Source organism: Nylanderia fulva, unplaced genomic scaffold (genome assembly GCF_048542155.1).
Source record: "Nylanderia fulva isolate GAGA-0341 unplaced genomic scaffold, ASM4854215v1 Scaffold5, whole genome shotgun sequence".
Lineage (NCBI taxonomy): Eukaryota > Metazoa > Arthropoda > Insecta > Hymenoptera > Formicidae > Nylanderia > Nylanderia fulva.
Window position 1 is genome coordinate 2416908 of NW_028190587.1, and position 20410 is coordinate 2437317.

Consider the following 20410-nt stretch of genomic DNA (forward strand, 5'->3'; position numbering starts at 1 on the left):
GATAAATTTAAATATAATTATATCATGAATGAATAATTATATCAAATTTTTTGAATATTTTTTTTTATGACAATATTACGTCTTTACATACATAGAATATTAAAATAGAATAACTTGTGTTTTTATTTCAATGCACATTTTTTGTAAAGTGTGCATTAAAAAATTATAATTAAGTTGATGCATATACACAAAAAATAGAATTAAATTATTTATTATTATAAATACACTATCCATTAGTTGTCCAAAACAATATTGTAGTGACATCTAAGGCATCAAAGAAAAGTCTCGCAATATCTGTTTTGTTGCCATAATAAGTTGCCAACAGCTGATCTCTTTATCATATGTTATCAATGAAAGATTTATTTAAATATATTAAATATTGTTTAATTAAGTCACTTTTTCTAACAAAATTAATTATGCAAAATATATATTACAAGTTATGTAAAAAGCTGCAGTATGTATTTATTATAATATATCATCAATATATTTTACGTACAATACAGAATTAATTTTGTAAGTTTTTGAAAGCAAAAAGTTTTATTTTTAAATATTAATAATCTTTAAGATTTCTTTTTTCTTTTTATCTGGTCTTTTGAATAGCAAGATTTTTAAGTTTTGTTTTTTTAAATAGTAGGATTTTCTATATCAAAGTACATTTAAATATTAAATTACTTTAAAATACGTAATAAATAATGAATTAATTATCTAGTTTGTCGATAATTCTCGACTGTTTTATTTCCTTTATACGATTCGAGTTCGACTCCTCGCCGTATATCGCTGCAGGAACATCGATTGAGCGAGATACATTCTAAACACTTGTGTACTATCTTTTCAAAGAACATTGTCTGCTACGTACATTAAACGCAAGGTCATTTTTTCAATGCATTCAGTTCCACACAAGCGGCTCTATTGAACATATTATTCGGAATGGTGCTCCTCGCGAGAATCGCCAAGTGCGAGGTATGAGAAATATGTCATTGTCATGCTCGTTGTACTGGCTTTCATTTCGTACATTTTTTCAAAATACATGTGTTGCAATTGCAATTGCACTACATTTACACGTGTCAATTCAGGAAATTTGACCATCTGGTGGGCATTCGATGAATTGCAAAAAACTGCATCCATGTTAGCGCGAAAATCGATTCGCAAAGTGTTTCGCACGAATCTTTCTTCAACAATATTTTTTAGTGCACGCAAACATCTTTAAATATGTAAACAAATTCTTTTGTATTCGTAAAAATGTCGAGTGCTTTTGATAAATTTACATAAAAATTTCGAGGAGTTGTACTGATGTTTATTTATTGTACTATTGTTTGCTTTCTTTATCATGTTAATAATTACTATGCTTTTATTAATTATTATGAAGTTCCGGTATGTTTTTTACAAAATGAATAATTGAGCAATGAAATCTGTAAGAGATAATATAAAATTCATATTATTGAAAATATATCTGTTATACTTATGGCTTTAAAATAAAATTGATTAATCTCTTTTTATATACCAAATACTAATTTATTAATTCATATGTCATTAGCAATGTTATAATATTTGATATATGTATGTTCAAATATTATAATATTTAACAGGTAATCTTTAAAACAAAACTATAGAAATATTAAATTTTTATATGTAAAATAATAAGCATTTTGTCATAGTTTTTAACTTATAGCTTTTAATTTATAGACATGTATGTTTTGTTGAAAAAACATTCCATTTTGTAAAAAAAAATCTTTGTGTGTGGTAGAGCTAAATTTAGTTCACAGATGTTATCTGAAGAAGCTAATGTGTTTATCAAAAATGTATGATCATGTGTAACAACTGATATATACGTAATCCGATAACTAACAAAAACATGTTTAAACGTATTACAGTATATCGTTGCATTTTATTATATTTTTACAAAAAGAGTATATATTGTGTGTTACAAAAAAATATTGATATATCTTAATTATTTAGATGCATATTGTTTATGTAATGTATTGTTCTAAACACAATATACTTTGATTTAATAATAAAATAATACTTTGAAAAAAATTCCACTTTAAGATTAATAACCAGTTTTTTTGTTTTTAGAGATCTCATATCTTTTATTATTTTATTATTAAATATATTATTTTTCTATGACAAATGTAAAATATAAATTATTATGTTCAATTTAAATAATTAACGTAAACTTATTATTAAAATAAAATTATTAGAATAAAAAATTAATTTGAAACATAAAAAATACTTTAATTAAATATACTTTAATTATTATTATTTTAAACGTGCCTAGAATGTGTCAATAATATTTACGAACTAAAAGTTTTATCTGATAAAATGATCTTTCGGCGAAAATGACGCTTATAAGGAGATAATAATATTACCAATCTTCATGAAGGTTCTACAACTTCGTAATATAATGTGAAATAAATGATGGTAAACAGTTGCCGGCTATAGTAAATCGTTATTCATTTACTGATTTAAATTTAAAAGCAGCGCTATCATGCAAATTTGCCTGCGATTTCTTATTTAAAAGTATTCAAATATCTTGGATGCCATAGAGATGTTTAATAACATTAATACATGCTTTATGATATTATAAAATTTTACTTACATCTATATATAAAATAAAGCACACTTTATTAAAATGCAATAATAAATATTTGCTAAGTTGCCAAATAAATATTTCATATATGTGTTATTAAAGAATTTTCAAATATTTCTATTTTATTAGCTTCTAAAGCAAAGTCTTTTATATATATATTAATGAGTATAATTTAAAATAAAATTTTTTATTAATTCTTATTCAATATGCATGGAAATAATTTAAAAATATGAATTATGTATAACTCTCAATGCGTATTGTTATCAGTAAAAAATTACTAAAAAGTTATTGAACAAAAATATAAGGTGCAATTTTTGCACGTGACAGATTAATGTTAAAATATTCCAGACATGGCTTACCATCAGATCCTACAGTAATGCTGCTCCAACAGTTAAAATGTACATTGATGGGCAATTTGTAGGTAATTATTGACACGTTTTGCTCATTTATATGTTTTGCCAAATATTAATTTTTTTAATTAATATTATAAACGCGATTTATTCTTTCAAAGCTTCTTTTTTATGCAGAATTGTTTGCAATACTTTCGTCAGACAATTTAAATTATATCGATCTATAAATCGAAATTTTTTTCCAGAGTCGAAGAGCACAGAATTCACGGATGTCCATGATCCAACGACGAATCAGTTGTTATGCCGCACTCCAAAATGCACGAAGGATGAGATGGAGAATGCAGTGCAGAGTGCACGGAACGCATACGAGAAGTGGCGGTACACAAGCGTGTTAACGAGACAAAATTTGATGCTAAAATATCAGGCTGTTATCCGTGAACACTCAGTTAGTTTATTAATGCACTTTAAAATCTAAATTAATTAAATAATACCGCGATCACACAAAATGGAAAAGATGAAAATAATAATTCGAATAATAAACGAGCTATGAAAATAATAATATATTACAAAGAATAATGAATACATTTTGCATCAACAAAATAAAAAATCTGATATTACTGCGATAGTAGTAATGGACGATAAAATACAGTAAACTTCGAACAAATCTTTTACTACATTAACATACAATCAGTATTCAATTAATATTTTATATAATTGCAAATATTTTATACTTTAAAACTTTATATTCTATTTATTTATTTACAGAAAGAAATTGCACAGAATCTTGTAAAAGAAAATGGAAAGACTATGGCTGATGCAGAAGGAGATGTGCTTCGAGGTCTTCGTAAGTATTACGTTAAATTATATATAAAAGTTTATATAAATTAGACGATAATTTTTAATTAGATATTTAGATAATTTAAAATCTAGTGTATTACTTTTAATGGGCTCTCATTGATTGATTGAAATTAGCGGAATTGAATATATATTTTTAAAAAATTAGAAAAAAAACAATACATATGTTATATTTTATATAATAATTTGAACCTAATAATTTCATATAATTATGCTTTATGTTTATAAAATTATATTATGTACTGATTCTTCAGTTTTAGCGAACAAAAATTATTTTTAATTTTTTCGACGATATAATTTATTGAAATCATTACATCGATTATCACGTACCGACATAACTTAGATTACGTTGCTAATGTCATTTACATATTGATACTTGATAATTAATATTTAATAAATAATACTGAATATCGATCGATACTTAACTCCGATGACAGAGGTCGTCGATGCCTGTGCGTCGATTCCGACGCTTCAAATGGGTGAATCCACGGCCAATATTGCTACGGATATGGACATCATCTCGTACAAAGTTCCTCTCGGCATTACTGCATCTATTTGTCCTTTTAACTTTCCTGCCATGATACCACTTTGGTCGTTCCCGATATCGGTCGCATGCGGAAATGCCGCAATTCTGAAGCCATCTGAGCGGGTACCAGGTGCATCCATGATCCTCGCTGATCTCTTTACGAAAGCCGGTGCACCAGCTGGCCTTTTAAACATAATACACGGCCAACACGAAGCCGTGGACTTCATTTGCGAGCATCCTGATATCAAGGCTGTTTCTTTTGTCGGGTCTGATCAAGCGGTAAGTGAAAATGGAAGCGAGAAATAATATCGAAACTATCTGTCTTCATCCCGTTTCATCAATATCTTCTCCTATTTATCTTAAATTGTGATGACTTTTTTCAATTTACAGGGTAAATATATCTACAAGCAGAGCAGCGCACATGGTAAGAGGGTACAGTGCAATATGGGTGCTAAGAATCACTGCGTCGTCTTGCCGGATGCAAATAAGAACAAGACGCTGTCGCAAATTGCCGGTGCAGCTTTCGGAGCTGCCGGACAACGATGCATGGCACTTTCGGTGGCTATCTTTGTAGGCAAATCTAAGGAGTGGATACCTGAATTAGTAGAGGCGGCAAAGAGATTGCAGGTAAACGCTGGTCACGTCCCCGGCACTGATCTTGGACCTGTTATATCGCCACAGGCGAAGCAGAAAATCTGCGAGCTGGTGGAATCCGGTGTTAAAGAAGGCGCAAAATTGCTTCTCGACGGAAGAGATATTATTGTACCCGGCTTTGAAAATGGAAATTTCGTCGGACCTACGGTGTTAACCGATGTTAAGGTAAAATCAAATATATCCTATAATACAATGATTAATCAAGATTGCGTGCCGAAGCGTGTGGAAATATTAAAATAAAATTAAATGAAAATTAAGCTTTAAAGTTTTATCATAATTTATTTTTAAACTATTGCTATTATTATAAATTTTATTATTATAGGAGAAAAGAGCACGTTCTTTAAAATAAAAAAGCAAAAATGACTTTTTATAACTGTCTACATTTGAGAATATTACTTATTTTTTGACAGAAAGCTTTGTATATACAAAATAAAAAGATAGTGTTATTTTAATTCAATATTGTTATTATATTTAATTTGCATATATTATAGATTATTCGATATGTATATTACAGCCTACGATGAAGTGTTATACGACCGAAATATTCGGGCCCGTTTTATCATGCATATTCACCGACACTATTGACGAGGCTATCGACATCATCAATAAAAATCCTTATGGCAATGGCACGGCAGTTTTCACGACAAATGGCGCGACGGCTAGGGCATTCGTGAACAGAATCGAGACTGGCCAAGTTGGTGTTAATGTACCCATACCAGTACCCCTACCGATGTTCAGCTTCACTGGTAACAAGGGCTCCTTCCTAGGCGATAACCATTTTTATGGGAAAGACGTGAGTAGATGTAACATCACGCGACTTTACTCTGATAAATTAATCTATTTATCAAACTGTCATATTTCTAACATTTTACAATAATTTTTGTATTTTTTTATTCTAATTGATCACTTTTCAACTAATTAAAATGTATCAAAAATAATGAATATAGTGTTGAAACGATATATATAGATGAAAGATCTATCTTTTTATTTGTATTGGAAAAACTTTTTTGTTAGATGTCTTTGTTGCATTACACATATATTGCATATGCAATTTAGGAGCATAGGAGTATATAATATGTTAGCTTTTGAACAAATGATAAATGTATATGCTAATGTTCTTAATTATTGTAATATTTTAGGGTATAAATTTCCATACACAAACGAAGACAATAACTCAATTGTGGAGATCTAGTGATGCTAGCGATATAGTATCATCGACTGCGATGCCTACAATGCAATAAGACTGTAATTGTGCGTAATTGTACATTATAGCAAAATATTATTCCAAATTTTACAAGTATAATTGTACAAAGCTCACTTTTGCAATTTATTATACAGTTATGCAGTTAAACGATGTCTTCCATTTTATTACGTATACAAGTCTGTTAAGAATAAATATACATAAATGTAATGTTATAAGCTAAATAAAATACATATATTTTTCATAGTTTAATAAAGCCCATATCTCTTGAAAATATTGGTATTTTTTTGTTAGAAAATAAAATTTGATTTACTGAGAAAAATGGTATGGCATGACAAAATGACAAAATTTGTCACTATGAAAAAATTAATTAAATTCTGTAAATTTCATTTATAATTTGTTATAAAAAAATTCTATTTTAAATATTAAAATATTTATTTGATAATAAATAAGTTAAAAAGTGAAGTAAATTGTAACAATAAATACGTTATATATCAACTTTGAACTAAAGACACTATCAATCATATGGCAATGCATTTTAATTGAAAGAATGTAATTCGTACAACAGCAATCAGCGAGCGCGATTTTTTCGCTATCGATCAGCCTCTCGTTCGGTACCAGTCGCGACTGTAATTTGGCGCGCGGGTGGTGCCAGGCGAAAATATGTCTAAAACTCGATAGTATAAGCGTCAAAAGAAGTTCACGGTCGACACCTCCTAATTCGTCCTTGAACCCTCGACTCCACGAACCCGCGCGCGGACATCTATCCCTTGACGATACCCGAAGCAACTTCCGGCAGTCGGGAACGATGTATGCGCCGACGCGCGCATCCCATCGTCGTCGTCGGGTCGCATCTGCGCATTTTCCAGCTGAATTTCCTTCACAGGCGAGGTTCTGCCTGTCCCGGATTGTCGTGTACGCGCCGACACACCAGACCGGCAGGGAAACTACGGGAAAATCCTCGACCGTTTCACATATCGTGAGTATTGTCGATTCATCCGTGATTGAGATTCTCGACGCAGCTTTGCTTCTCTTTCGTTTTCGCTTTTCTCGTAGAAATCTTTTTTGTTCCATAGCTGAAAAGACCTGTCGAGAATAATTTATCTGCTTTTCCGAGGAGGACTATTGACGTTCCTATCGAAGTTGTCCGTAGTTAAAGATTCGGTATGCATTTACACTGGGAACTATTAATTGTTCGAATGTGCGTGGAGAGAGTGTTTTGTTGTTTTTCTCGTTCGTGGATAAACCTATATTTTTTGTTAAACAAGTTGGTCAGCATCAACACCGGTTAGGCAGAGTGTAATTGATCATTTTGGGTTTAATTTCCGGCGCATAATATTTATTTGCCGGATATTTCATCGTAATATCGTATAATATCAACAGTGTTCATATCGTGACTGCCAATACGTTTATTTTTAGCAGTTTAACATTTAAAATGAAATTTATATTAATATATATTAAAGATCTTCGAATTTGTTTTTTAATTCTATTTAATTTTTAAAAAATTTATATGTACATATATTTATCTTTTCATAAATCATATCATCTCTCGTATAATATTTATATAATAATATTATGTGTAAGAAGAAGAATGTTATATTTTTATTAAGACTAAGTAAAATGTTCATTATGATTTTACTTTCCATTGTCACGCACGTCGAGTAATTATTTAATTAGAAATATTAATCAATATTTTAATTTTGCCTTTTTACATCTCCGAACTTGTTGACATGCTTTAAACAATGCGGCTTTTAAATGTCAAGCGCTTTCTAAGCGAACTAATCTACAAACGCTTTCTATTTCCGCGCGTTATACTTTATACCTTAATTAAACATTGTTTCACGATTGAACTTTATTAACAACCTTCCGAGTTTATTGCAAATTAAAATACCATAAACCTATAATAACAAATAAGTAGCGAGTTTGCTTTTATAAATTTCAAAATTATTTTTTAATATAATTTTATATCTAATTTTTTTAAAAATTGTAATTAATTTTAAAGCTATGACAATTCTTAAAAAACCTGCATAGAATATTTATAACAGTTATATAAAACTGTCTTGCACATACACAAAGCAATTTAACATATAACAGAGATGTTTTTCTATTTTTTCCTTTTCGTGAAATACATATTTCATGCAGTAATTCGTTATGCAAGAAATGTTTATATAGGAAAATATCATCTTGATGTAGTTGTTCTTAATTAAAGTTCTTAATGTATTCGCTAACTCTTTACTGTTTTGAAAAACTTCTAAATTCGATTTTCTAATTAAGCATTCTCATCTTGCAAACAGCTTCCTGAGAATCAAAATCATTTAAATATCACTGATTTCGAATCACGCGAACATTTCTTCGTCTTTTCTTTATTTAAGTACAATGAAACTCTTTCTGACAGTTGGAATAATTATGTATGAAATGAAAACGTGATGTCAGGAGCTGCATCACAGCGATTTGGCAAGAGACAAATTACCTCGTGTCGCATACTTTTACATCTATCTCGAGGAATCTCTATCTCTTTTGTTTTATATCTGCATGTTTTATGGTTGATTCTTTATGACGTTTATAAGATAATAAATGTCAAAAATGTTTTCTAAAATAGATTCTGAAAAAACTCGAGATAGCCGAGTAATATTGATATAAATATACCATATATTGATGTAGACAGTTCAAAATTCAAATTTTTGTTCGAAAAATCATACATACTTTATTTATGTATTATGCTGTAATATATAATTTTATTATACCAAATGATTATAATACTAACGCTATATAATAATGTATAATAATAAATTTGTAAACATGATGATACATGAAATTAATAATTTATAATAAACAATTATGAATAAAATCACTACTAACTGTTTTGTAATTGCAAAATTAATTTTAAATAAGCATATGTTATCTAATATTATAATTAATATAGTTTGTTGTAATTTATTTTATAAAATGTTATTTAATGTTACTTGCAGTTAAATAAATTATCTGAGGAAAAAATTTTTCAGAAAATTTTTGGATAATCTATTTTACGTATAATATTGAACACAATGGTATTTTAATTTTACGATAGAGTTCTGTGTAAAATCTTTGATTTAATTTTCTTTTCAATGCATCAATATTAAATTTAAATGCAGTACATCATCGATTCATTTCATTCTTATCACTGAGTTTTTGTTTCAATTACAATAAAATTGGATATTTCGGTGTTCGTGCTGAAATAAATTTCGCATTGAATAACCGCGTTCGCGAAAATAAATGTAAGAGCCTACTCGACTGACAGAATCGTATATTTCCGGCCTGTTAAAAGATCGTCGCTGTGCATCTCTAACAAGATCTATCCTGACAGGTTGAATAATTATGTACAAAACTGTGCGGAAAGGCGATGCCAGCCTGCAGTACACGATACTGCCACAGACGGATCAGTTCTCATCCGGCGGATTTCCGCAAACTTCCGGCAAACCTCGGCCGAGGATCATCAAGTATACGATGGGCACCGTGATGGTACTCATCATTCTCTCCTGCGTGGCCACGCCGTTCCTGATGAATCAGAATGATCACAATCTTTTCGCCAGCACGATGCTGGCGATGAGCCGAGTCGAGCCTGTCAGGAACACATCGAAGAGCCAAACGAAGGACATTGGTGTTAGTAAGAACAGAAGCAGAATTCCTACTACCACGATGTCGACGATCGAGGTCACTAGGAGGAAAGACCTCGAAGACAGTACGACTCCTTTCAACGGAATTCTCCGAGGAGAGGAAGAGGAAGAGGAAGCGGTAGTTGATGATACCACGTTAGCAGGTATTGTTTTGCTTGAATTTTAGAGAGATAATATATGCCAGCAAAATAATTGTAATCCAAATATTTTTTTAAATATAATAGAGTTTCCGATATATCAATCAATAAAAACATTCCCATGTTGATGTTTAAATTTGTTGTTTGTATGGAAAAATGAATATTTTCATAAAATATATATTTTATTTGTCATTGTAAAATAATATTATACTTTTCAAATAATATGATATTAGACAAATATATATAATATATTATCTCTTCTCATCATCTAAAAATTTTATCGGTTTTATGTTTGTTTAAATTAAAACGAGCGTTATGAGATCGAGCGCGAAATTTAATTTTCCCGTCTTTAGAAAACCGCTATAAAACATGCAAATGTCAGGTTTAAAACGGATTCCAGCCTTATACGTAAATTAAAACCGTAACGTAATTTATTAAGGCGCGCTGTTATCAATTTTTCAACTAAGCTATTATACGTAGATATCAGTCACGTAATTATTAGTCCTGCGCACACAGTCATAAATTCAGACAATTCCCTCCTTTCAGACACATCGGAAATTAGTACGCAAGCAATTCCAAGCACGGAAACGTCAATGAGCGTCCGTCAAATGATGACGACTTCCGCTCTACCGTCGACGATGGTCCTCTCGGCGTCGTCGACGACCCCGAAGGCGTCCTCGAGCGGCACGACAGAGGACACGAAGACGGCGAGCACGCTCAAAAAACCGAAGATGCCGAGGGTGACCCTGAAGCTGCGCGAAAACGAGACCATTCCGCAGATGTACATGAAAGCTGGCATAGCCTCGTACAAGAAAGGCAACATCACTACTAGCGTTCTCGCGCCGCGCCTGAGCCTTGAGGGCCTGATATTCAAAACGCCAGAGGGGACGATAAAGCCCTGGCCTCAAAAGTGGTTCTTCAGCGATCCCTCGGCCGACTTTCAGTGGAAGGTGAGTGCTCCTCTATTTCCCGATCAAATGCTCAGTATGTTCTTGGAGATGAATTCAAGGGAGACTTGGAGTATCCTGTATTTTGATCAAGTGCAAGTCATGTGTGGAAAAATTTGCTGACTTGTTATTTTTTCACGTGTTTTCATTTTTTTCTTTTTCCAGAATTTTTCCACCAAGTGGAAAAATTCTCTTTTCAAACAAATTTTTTCCGAACATTCAAGTTTTATACTTCAGTTGCAGTTTTTGTTATATTTTTTCTTTAAATAAAAAATTCACGAAATGTAAAAATTTGACGTATATATTAATTTTTAGTTATCTTTTATTAGAAATAAGAGCACTTTAGAAACGCGTAATTTTTTAAAGAAATATGGCTCGAATTTTCTATTCGAAATTTTGACATTTTTTATTTGAAAACATTTCTAGATTTATTAGTTCCTCTCAAAAATTTATTTGTTTGCTGCCGTTGTTGCACTTTCGAAAATATTATAACAAAATATTATAGCCCAACTGTGCGTGATCCATAAGATACTTTACGTCACACATTTTTCTCATATCTTCGAGTCTACCGGTCGTCTGGTTGACTCGAAATTTTGCGTCCTGCATAAATATTGATCGCGTTGCACCAAAGACATCTAAACTGAAGCACTCTGTCCGATCGATAGGCCGAGCATGTTCGTGAATCTAAAAGCAGACGAGCAATCGCTCGGAGTCTTTATTTTTCCCGTACATTTCCCACCGGGACAGCAGACGTATTTTTATTTCCCTCTTGGAAAATTGCAGGACGTGACGTTATATATAACAATTTCTACAAAATGTCTCACGATGTCATGCAATATCACATATATATATATATATATATATATATATATATATATTTATATATACTAGTTTCTTATATCTCTTCTTATTTTCTCCATCTCTCTCACGGTGAGATTTTCTATGCAAATGAATTCGCAAGAAAGAGAAAAACTGTTTTCTTGAAACATCGATCTTTCGCTGACCAATCAATATAAAAAGCCTATATTTTCTCTTGAGCCGGTAGCATTTACTTGTTGCCACTGAGAATGCTTGCGCTGCATCTAAAAATTTTTATCGAGCTCGCACGTACGTCATTAAGAAAGAAACAATTGTAATGTAAATCGCGTGAAATATAATGTTTCATGTAAGAAAAATATAAACAATATTTTTTTAAATTTACTTATTACATAATAACTTTACTAAAAACTACAAAATTTCTTTTTGCTAAAAAAGTTTATTTTACAATTAATAAAAATTTAATAATTAAAAAAATAATTTTGTCTTGTTGCAAATTTAGCGACGACAGAAATAAACAATTTATTTGACATTTTTGTTAAAAAATCTTTTTCCAGATATTTGTGCTGCTTGCACTGGATCTTTTTAGCTCTGTTACATATTTAAACAAACTTATCAAGCTAACAGCTGCTCGGCGAATATTCATCTCGCTTTACCCAATTTTCATAAATTGTATGTGTACAACATAGTAACACACTCTATTCTAGAACTCGCTATACCTAGAGCTTTTACGGACGGAATACTTAATTTACTATATAATTAAAAATTCCAACGATGCAGCGTGCGAGGGATTAATAGGATCTTGAGTATCTGCTAATTCTCATATATTTACCGGTATTGAATTTGCAGCAGCAGTATCAAATATAATGGCGTTTCTGCCAGTTTGTGTTTGTCTTGCATATTAAACAGTAATTGGGATAACAGAGAGCAACATTTTCCGCGATGAATATTCATCTCACAGTGGATAAGTAACAGAGTTATAACGCAAGATTATACAGACAGTAAAATCATTAATAAGCATCACAAAAGTATATTTTGGAATTTCTTGATTTAAAAAATATCATAAAAAGAACAATAAATGTACATAACATTATATTTAGCTTTGTATGTAAGTAAAATATATATATAATATAGAAAAAATACTTTACTAACAAAATAAATAAAATTTGTCTTATTCGATGTAAAATTGTTGTTTCGACATCTAATTAAAAATAAATATTTTAAAATACAAGAATTATTTTTAATTTTTGTTTCTCTATTCTTTTGACATAGGTACGTATTTTTTATTTAACTATACTAATCGATTGATTCGTAAATATTTATTTTTGCATTATGCCAGTTGCAACAGCAAAAGTGTAATTATGTATTAATGCACATTTTGATATTGGAATGTATATTTAATTAAAGCTCCAACAATTTATATGTGTAATAAATTACTATATGTCTCAATCGAAATATTAAGTTGGATTCCACGAACGACGGAAATAGCTGTTCCGTCGAAGGCTCAGTGGCATTAAGTAGAACACTATCGCAAATTCCGCGCATTACGCGATTTACAAATCAGAATTTCAAACAGGTTATTGCGCCAAAATAGCCAACAAAATGGGAACTAGCGAAAACATATCGTGCACGCAAAGCAATAAGCTGACGTATCGTTTGACCTAATAGCGAATTAAAGCAGTCGGTGTACAATCGATTTTATAGAATGCTCATTTATTCAATATATGTATATAAATATATATATATAAATATCAGTCAAAAGAAAATAATCTGAAAAATGCGTAAAGAGAATTATTTTTAAATAATTAAGATACTTAAAAATTTTTTAGCAGAAATAAAATGCGATGTATTTTATTTTACCAGTTTATATTTTTTAAACTGTTTTTCTTTGCAGTTATCATTCTATTTAATTATAATTTATCATCTCATATGTATATAAATATATTATTAATAATATTATATATAAAGTATATATATTAACATATATGTATACATATTATTGAATAAATTAGCATTGTTGATTAAATTAAACTTTTAATATTAATAGTTCATTAATAGATCTGATTTATCTTAAATAACATGTAGGTATATTTAAATATAAAAACATATATTAAAAATAAAATTAGAAAAAATAAACATATTTTGTATGATATTTCAATTGAATAAAAACATTTTACAAATTGGAAATTTATGGAAATATATAAAGGTATAAGAAAATGGAATACATTATTCAATATTTCAACTTGACATGCAACAAAGGTATCTATCTTATAATGAGGATGTTAACCGTGTTAAACTAACGTTCCGTTGAATTTACAGGGCTCGACCCAAATGCCGGTAACAATTTACATTGTCCTCGCGGGACTGGCAGCTTTGGCAAGCATCAGCATCGTCCTAATGTTTTACGTGCAACGTAAGGCATCAAGACGTCAACGGCCAAACATAGAGGAGCCGGAAGTCGAGGAACACGAGGAAGACAAATCGACTTTACTGGGCGCGGAGAGCCAAGAGATCGAGGAGAAAGAGTAAATGCCCGGCGAGACAAACACAATGCATCATAGCGCGCGTAAGACTTGCCTATTTTTACAACACACAACACATCAGTTAGGTTTAGAGTCTTCCAGGTCGAGGGATAGAACGTGGAAAAAACAAACGGGTGAGAGAGATGCGAGAAGGATTTGTTTGATGATGCAGCCAGAATTAACTATAGAGAATCGCATTAGGACGAACGCGCTCCGTGATTCGGTTGCCTGAATTGAAGATCTGCACGATATTTTTTCTCGCGAGACTGCTCACCACATTGTTGTTACGCCCGTAAGTTTGATCTTCGTGTCATAGCGGATTTTTAAACAAGAGATTTTTCCGCGCAAAAGCGGAAACATTCACATTGTACAATCATTCTTAGCGTTGCGTTTTTATTTAGACGCCCAATTTACATGTTTGTTAAGAAATTAGCGATGGACCAGTTAAGTTTGTTACAATTGTGGTATACCTCGACTAGCGACTATTATTAAAGCGAAAATGATACGATAATGAATCTTGCGATAGTCGAGTCGATCAGGAAAAGTTAAGCATACAAATTCTGTTGTTTATTATATAAGCTTGCGATAAAGCAGAGCAGGTTTTAAAAACCCGTCACGGACGGACGCACAATACGTGCGTGAAGACAAACTACATATATACAGAGGAAAAGTACCTCATTGGCGAGTTAAGGAGACCAAAATTTATAAAGTTTTTCACAAAATAGTAAATATAGAGCTTTTTTATTCAATCTCTTTAGACATTTTTTCAGAATTTTTGCGAAATTTAACTCAACAATGTCTAAAAAAAGATTATCTTTAAAATTTGATTAGTGAATGAACTTTAGGACACATGTTTTTGTAATAAAGGAATGCAGGAATTGAGGAAGAAAGGATTTTAAATAAAATAAGAAATGAGTAATTTAAATCATACAATGCGCAGTAGATGAAAATTAGTCCAAAGATCTAGAGAGAGAAAAAATTCAATTAGAAATGTACACGCGACAGTACATAAGAAAATATCTTATAATCTTGAAACGCTTAAACAATTTTAGAAGCCTCAAGGAAGGTCTCCTTAATTCGACCATCTGTATTTCCTATAAACTTTCTATAATGTATACAGTATGCGTATATACAATATATATGATTATAAGATATTATGTATACGTGTGTCATCGACTTTTCTAGCAAATCTCGAAAAAGCAAAACAGTGCTTTTTCACTTTCTCACGCCAGTCGAATTCTATCTGCGTACAAAAGTAGCCGTACTGCCAGCTACAATAAAGGGCCAGCTTTTCAACCTCGTTTAATTAAAAGTGATGTTTGACGAACGTGCTATCAGGTATATTGTTCGATCGATATTCGCACATCGTTCACTCGACGATATCTATCGTATGGGGAGAAACGTAATATCATGTTTTTTGCAATATCTCTCAAACAGCTTGACGATATCGCATCTAAAACATATGTATGTATCTATATGTGACTCATATTAAATTAACTCTCACGCTCTGCGCAGCATCAAAGTTTAATTAACAGTTTGATTTAATCAACGCGTTATTTTGCTAAAAGTATGATACGAAATCATTTGTAAAAGTACATAAAATTGGAACAAGAAATTTTATATAACTGACTAGTATTCAGCTTTCGGAAACACGAAATCATATTTAATTGAAATTAAAATTAATTTAGACATGCATTATATTTGTCAATATTATTATACAAAGAAAAGTACATCGCTGTTAAGAAAATTATATGTTTAAAAATACAATGTTTTAAACAAGTAGATATAATAATATTTTCAAAGTAAAGTTTTGAAAGTTTCATCTTTTTTACTTATCTAATATTTTATAAATGTCTAAGTTCCACAATACATCTTAAATCTAGAACTAACTTAATGTTTCTTTTAAATTAAATTTTGCTTTGCTAGAATAAATTTAGTTTAATTAAAAAAAATGAAACTATCGATATTATATCATACTATAAAATTAATAATTATAATTTTTTATATTAAATCTATAATATTTTATAATTATATTTAACAATTTTTAAATCAATTTTCTCTATTTTTTAAATTTATATATTTTAAGATGTAGTTAAACAATCTGTTATATATAATATGCAAAACAAGATTTAACTATCCGAACTTTAACCAAGGATGCTCCTCAAGATTGGTTCTAAAGGTCAGTTTTGTCATTTTATTTTATTCAAGGCAAAACGCATAAGATAAAATTGCTGATAATTTCACGTTTAAAGACCAACGCTTGTACAGTATCAAATCTAGCGCATATTTATTACATAACGACGATAACAAGTCTAACATTTTGCACAAGTTGTTTACTGTCTATAGGATCCATTTTATCAACAGATAATTTCTATAATTTTTGCGCAACGCAATTCTACTCTTTACAATGTATCCTATATTATTTATTTCATAGTTATACGTTTGTACTATAATGTTGAATTTTATTATTTTAGATGAGTTGCGACTTATTATACAGAGAATGGTAGAATATGCAAATGTATTAAATATATATATACGCACGTTGCAAAATCTGGTTTGTCGTGACATTTTTGAAAAAGCACACACACATACAATTGCAGATAAATATTCTACAAATTTTAAAAATCTTTACATTGTCATAATGTATATATTTGCGAAAATTAATTGTTAATATCAATAGATATTCATAGATATTAAACACTAAAATTATTTATTTTAAACGAAATTTATGTAGTTATTTATAAAAATATATATTCAGTTTCGTGAGACAGATAAAAAAACGGGTACAATTTTTCGATGCTTGTCATAAGAGGTATAGTTATTAATGAAATTAAAAAATATGAACTAATAGAAAATCGAAACTGACAATGAGAAGCATCTTGTGAATAATTGCATTTATAATTATTACATTATTACATTAACTTAATTACAATAATTTTATTCACACAACATCTTTGTGATTTGAAGATAAAGAATCGTAATTATATGTATAATCTTACAGAGTTAAGCAATCTCACGGTAGCTATTTAATTAATTTTGTATATATTGTACTGCTGTTCGCACAGTCAAACTCATGGTATTGTTATTACAAACTCACCTAGAAATGTTCATCAAAAATGCAAATGTTTATCACGATTCTCATATTCACTTACACTATTTTGCATAGATATTTTGTAAAGATGAGCCACTCATTTTGCTATAATTCATGAAAAAATATTTATGCATGGATTTTTTATGCTTAGTTAAACATGTAGAACATAGAATTTTTATTTACTACTTATAATTAAAAAAAAAAGCAATTTTGACTTAATCTTGTTTGTCAATATACTTGGAAATATTAATATAATATTTCAGTATTAAATAATTTTATTTATTCATATAAATATTAATTAATTATGATAAATATTGTCAATGTTTGTAAATGTCGATTGTTCGTATTTGCACATTATATTATTAATATTATATTAATTTCTCTTCTATCAGAATTTGTAGTTTACTTCTCCTGTTTATTTCTTCTATATAAAACATTTTTATTGTTATTTTATCACATGAGAATAATATCTGTTTTAATTAAATTTATAAAAAAATAATACATATTATGTACTGCTTTTTCTTTTAATATTTGCTAAGAAATGGAAAATTTATTTTTAAATATAAAATTTTGTTTTATTGAATAATCTGAGATTTAAAAATAATAATTTAAAAAACAAAATTTAAAAAATTGTTTACAAAAATATATTAACCATAATTTATACGTTGTAAATTTTATGTAAATATATGATAAGTTAAATAATAAGTTGATAATAAATTAAGTTAAGATTAAATTTTAAGTATTTACGATGATTGAGAACTAGATATCGGAAATGTATATTTTATTTAATACATTAAGTAATCCTGTTGCAAAATTCATGTGTATATTATAAACATTTTGTTTCAAATGAATAAGAACGTAAAGAATTCAATGATTATGCAGAATATTTAAGCGATAGTTAAAGATATGAAATTCGTATACCAATTAACTACTCGTGTGACTTTTCGTGTATTAAACTTAAACTTCTACCATATAATACATCTATTAAAATATGACTACAAAGTTTGTTAGAAGCAGTTTGAGAGGCTCATAACTTACAAAATTTATAAGGCATCTAATGAATAATTAAAGCGAAAAAATACGATAAACTCACAAGACGAAACACTTTCTTGTACCAATTTTCGGTCACGTTGTACTTACTTGAATATAATAGGTCGGTTTTTAACGAGAAAGTCGTTAGAAAACTTATAAAAAATATAACGCTCAATTAATCATTTTTCGAGATCTTCACCATGTCGTAGAAATTACGCGAAAGAACCTAATGAGGAAAGAAAAAAATAAAAAAAAAAATTATTAAAATCAATCGCGTGATTTTTGCGAGATGGATGTGTCCCGAGGATTTCATGTCGATAAACAGCAGTATGAACAGATAGAACATACATAGAAAAAAAAAGATAATGTTCGATGCGTTTTCGAAAGGAATAAGGAATTCATAAGTGACACAATACGCGCTGTAGCTGAAGAGAAAAACGGTTATAGTTTCTATTTTAAAGATTATATTTTTTTAACTTTATTAATTTTTGACTTCCACGTATATGTATAAATAAAAAATACAAATATATATATATATATATACAAATTATAAATATAAAATTGTAATGGACTACTGTATATATATATACACGTATATTTTAAACAAGACCGTGTAACGCAAAAAATTACGCTAGATGCTTTAGTTTAACAATACTATTAATTAAGTGATGAAAAACTGTGACAGAAAGAGTAGTAAAATGTTGAATAATTTTCAAATTATAAAAGAAACATATATAAAATAATATTTCGTTTTAAGTAAATTTGTAAAGAATTATATTTATTATTAATTATGTGTATAAACAGTGAATAAAAACTTAAAGAAGAAAAATGATTTTTTTATAGAAACTTTTCTTCTTTATAAATTTCTCTAGCTAAAAAATCAAAGTTCTTTAGATATCAAAATGCTATTCACAATGTATGACAAACTTGATTCGGAAATCAATATGCACTTCCAAGATTCTTAATCTTGTTAATCAGGTGATTAACTTTACGTATATTCACAGTTTACAAGATTAAAGGCTATATATTGCGGGATTATTAACGTATTCGCGTTACACGGTCTGTTCGCATTAGTTAGCTTAGCTAGGCCAATCAATTCTGTGTACATATATTATTATTGTATGTATGTAGACACGAAGTATATCTGCTAAGAACACGGCGGATAAATAAATAATCGATTAATCAATATTTTAATTTATATACAAATCTCTGTATTGGAAACAATTACAATATGACGAACAGTAACGAAAAGTTTTGTTTAATAGAACAAAATTAAAATTAACTGCTATTGTTTTTTGCATTTGAATATACTTTTGCTGACAGCTATCGAATAAAAAATAATTCTCCATAATATAATTTACTACTGTGAACCGCACATATGTGCTATCTCTCCGCCATAATCCTATCAGATGCCTCGATTCTACACGTATGTTTCGACAATCACGATGCGGCTTAACGATCGTGATCCGTTTATTATTGAAAATTGAATTGTTAATTCAAGTTGAGAATGGACTAGCTCACGCCTAATTAGGGCCTATAAGTGTATACAAACAAATAAAACGTTGAGAAACAATCCTGCATTTTTTATATTAAATCTTTAGTTTCAGCAACTTTGTTGTTAAAATTTAACTTTAATACTTTATCAAGAATTATTGTTTTGCATTATTGTTCATTATTGTTATTCTACATATTTCATTAATTTTATAATATTGTATACTTGTTATCATTTTTCAAATAAAGAACAGTTACGTGTAGTTTTACATAAACTACCATCTCTCAATATTTAAATCTTTGTCAATTTTATCGTATCTAATTTAAATTTTACTATATACAAATTTTGATATCCTCAATGTATCACAATTATTTTTATTCGAATATCATTTTTTAGTCTGACTTTTTAACTACACTTTCTACTTAAAATTTTTTTCTTTTTCCAAAGTACGTAATATATGTTTGCTTCATGGCAAAAATATACAAAAAAACGTTGAAAAAAGAGAATTTAATATATTAAAATTTAATATTAATATATGTTAATGAAC

At 29.3% G+C, this 20410-nt stretch overlaps 2 protein-coding genes across 3 annotated transcripts; both read left to right on the top strand.

Annotated features, from left to right (window-relative positions):
- Positions 1 to 862: 862 nt before the first annotated feature.
- LOC114940532 (putative methylmalonate-semialdehyde/malonate-semialdehyde dehydrogenase [acylating], mitochondrial) lies at positions 863 to 6429 on the top strand. The gene is made up of 8 exons (XM_029315254.2): positions 863 to 960; positions 2936 to 3008; positions 3183 to 3382; positions 3703 to 3781; positions 4230 to 4597; positions 4709 to 5137; positions 5487 to 5765; positions 6112 to 6429. The coding sequence occupies exons 1-8, from the start codon at positions 928 to 930 to the stop codon at positions 6211 to 6213; spliced, it is 1563 nt and encodes a 520-aa protein (XP_029171087.2). The 5' UTR covers positions 863 to 927; the 3' UTR covers positions 6214 to 6429.
- Positions 6430 to 6987: 558 nt separating this feature from the next.
- On the top strand, positions 6988 to 19944 carry LOC114940529 (uncharacterized). Of its 2 annotated transcripts, none has more exons than XM_029315252.2 (4): positions 6988 to 7152; positions 9478 to 9969; positions 10510 to 10913; positions 14046 to 19944. In XM_029315252.2, the coding sequence occupies exons 2-4, from the start codon at positions 9528 to 9530 to the stop codon at positions 14253 to 14255; spliced, it is 1056 nt and encodes a 351-aa protein (XP_029171085.1). In that variant the 5' UTR covers positions 6988 to 7152; positions 9478 to 9527; the 3' UTR covers positions 14256 to 19944. The 2 variants fall into 2 exon arrangements, with proteins under 2 accessions (XP_029171085.1, XP_029171084.1); XM_029315251.2 differs by having other exon boundaries at positions 6989 to 7152; positions 9517 to 9969.
- The last annotated feature ends 466 nt before the right edge of the window (positions 19945 to 20410 follow it).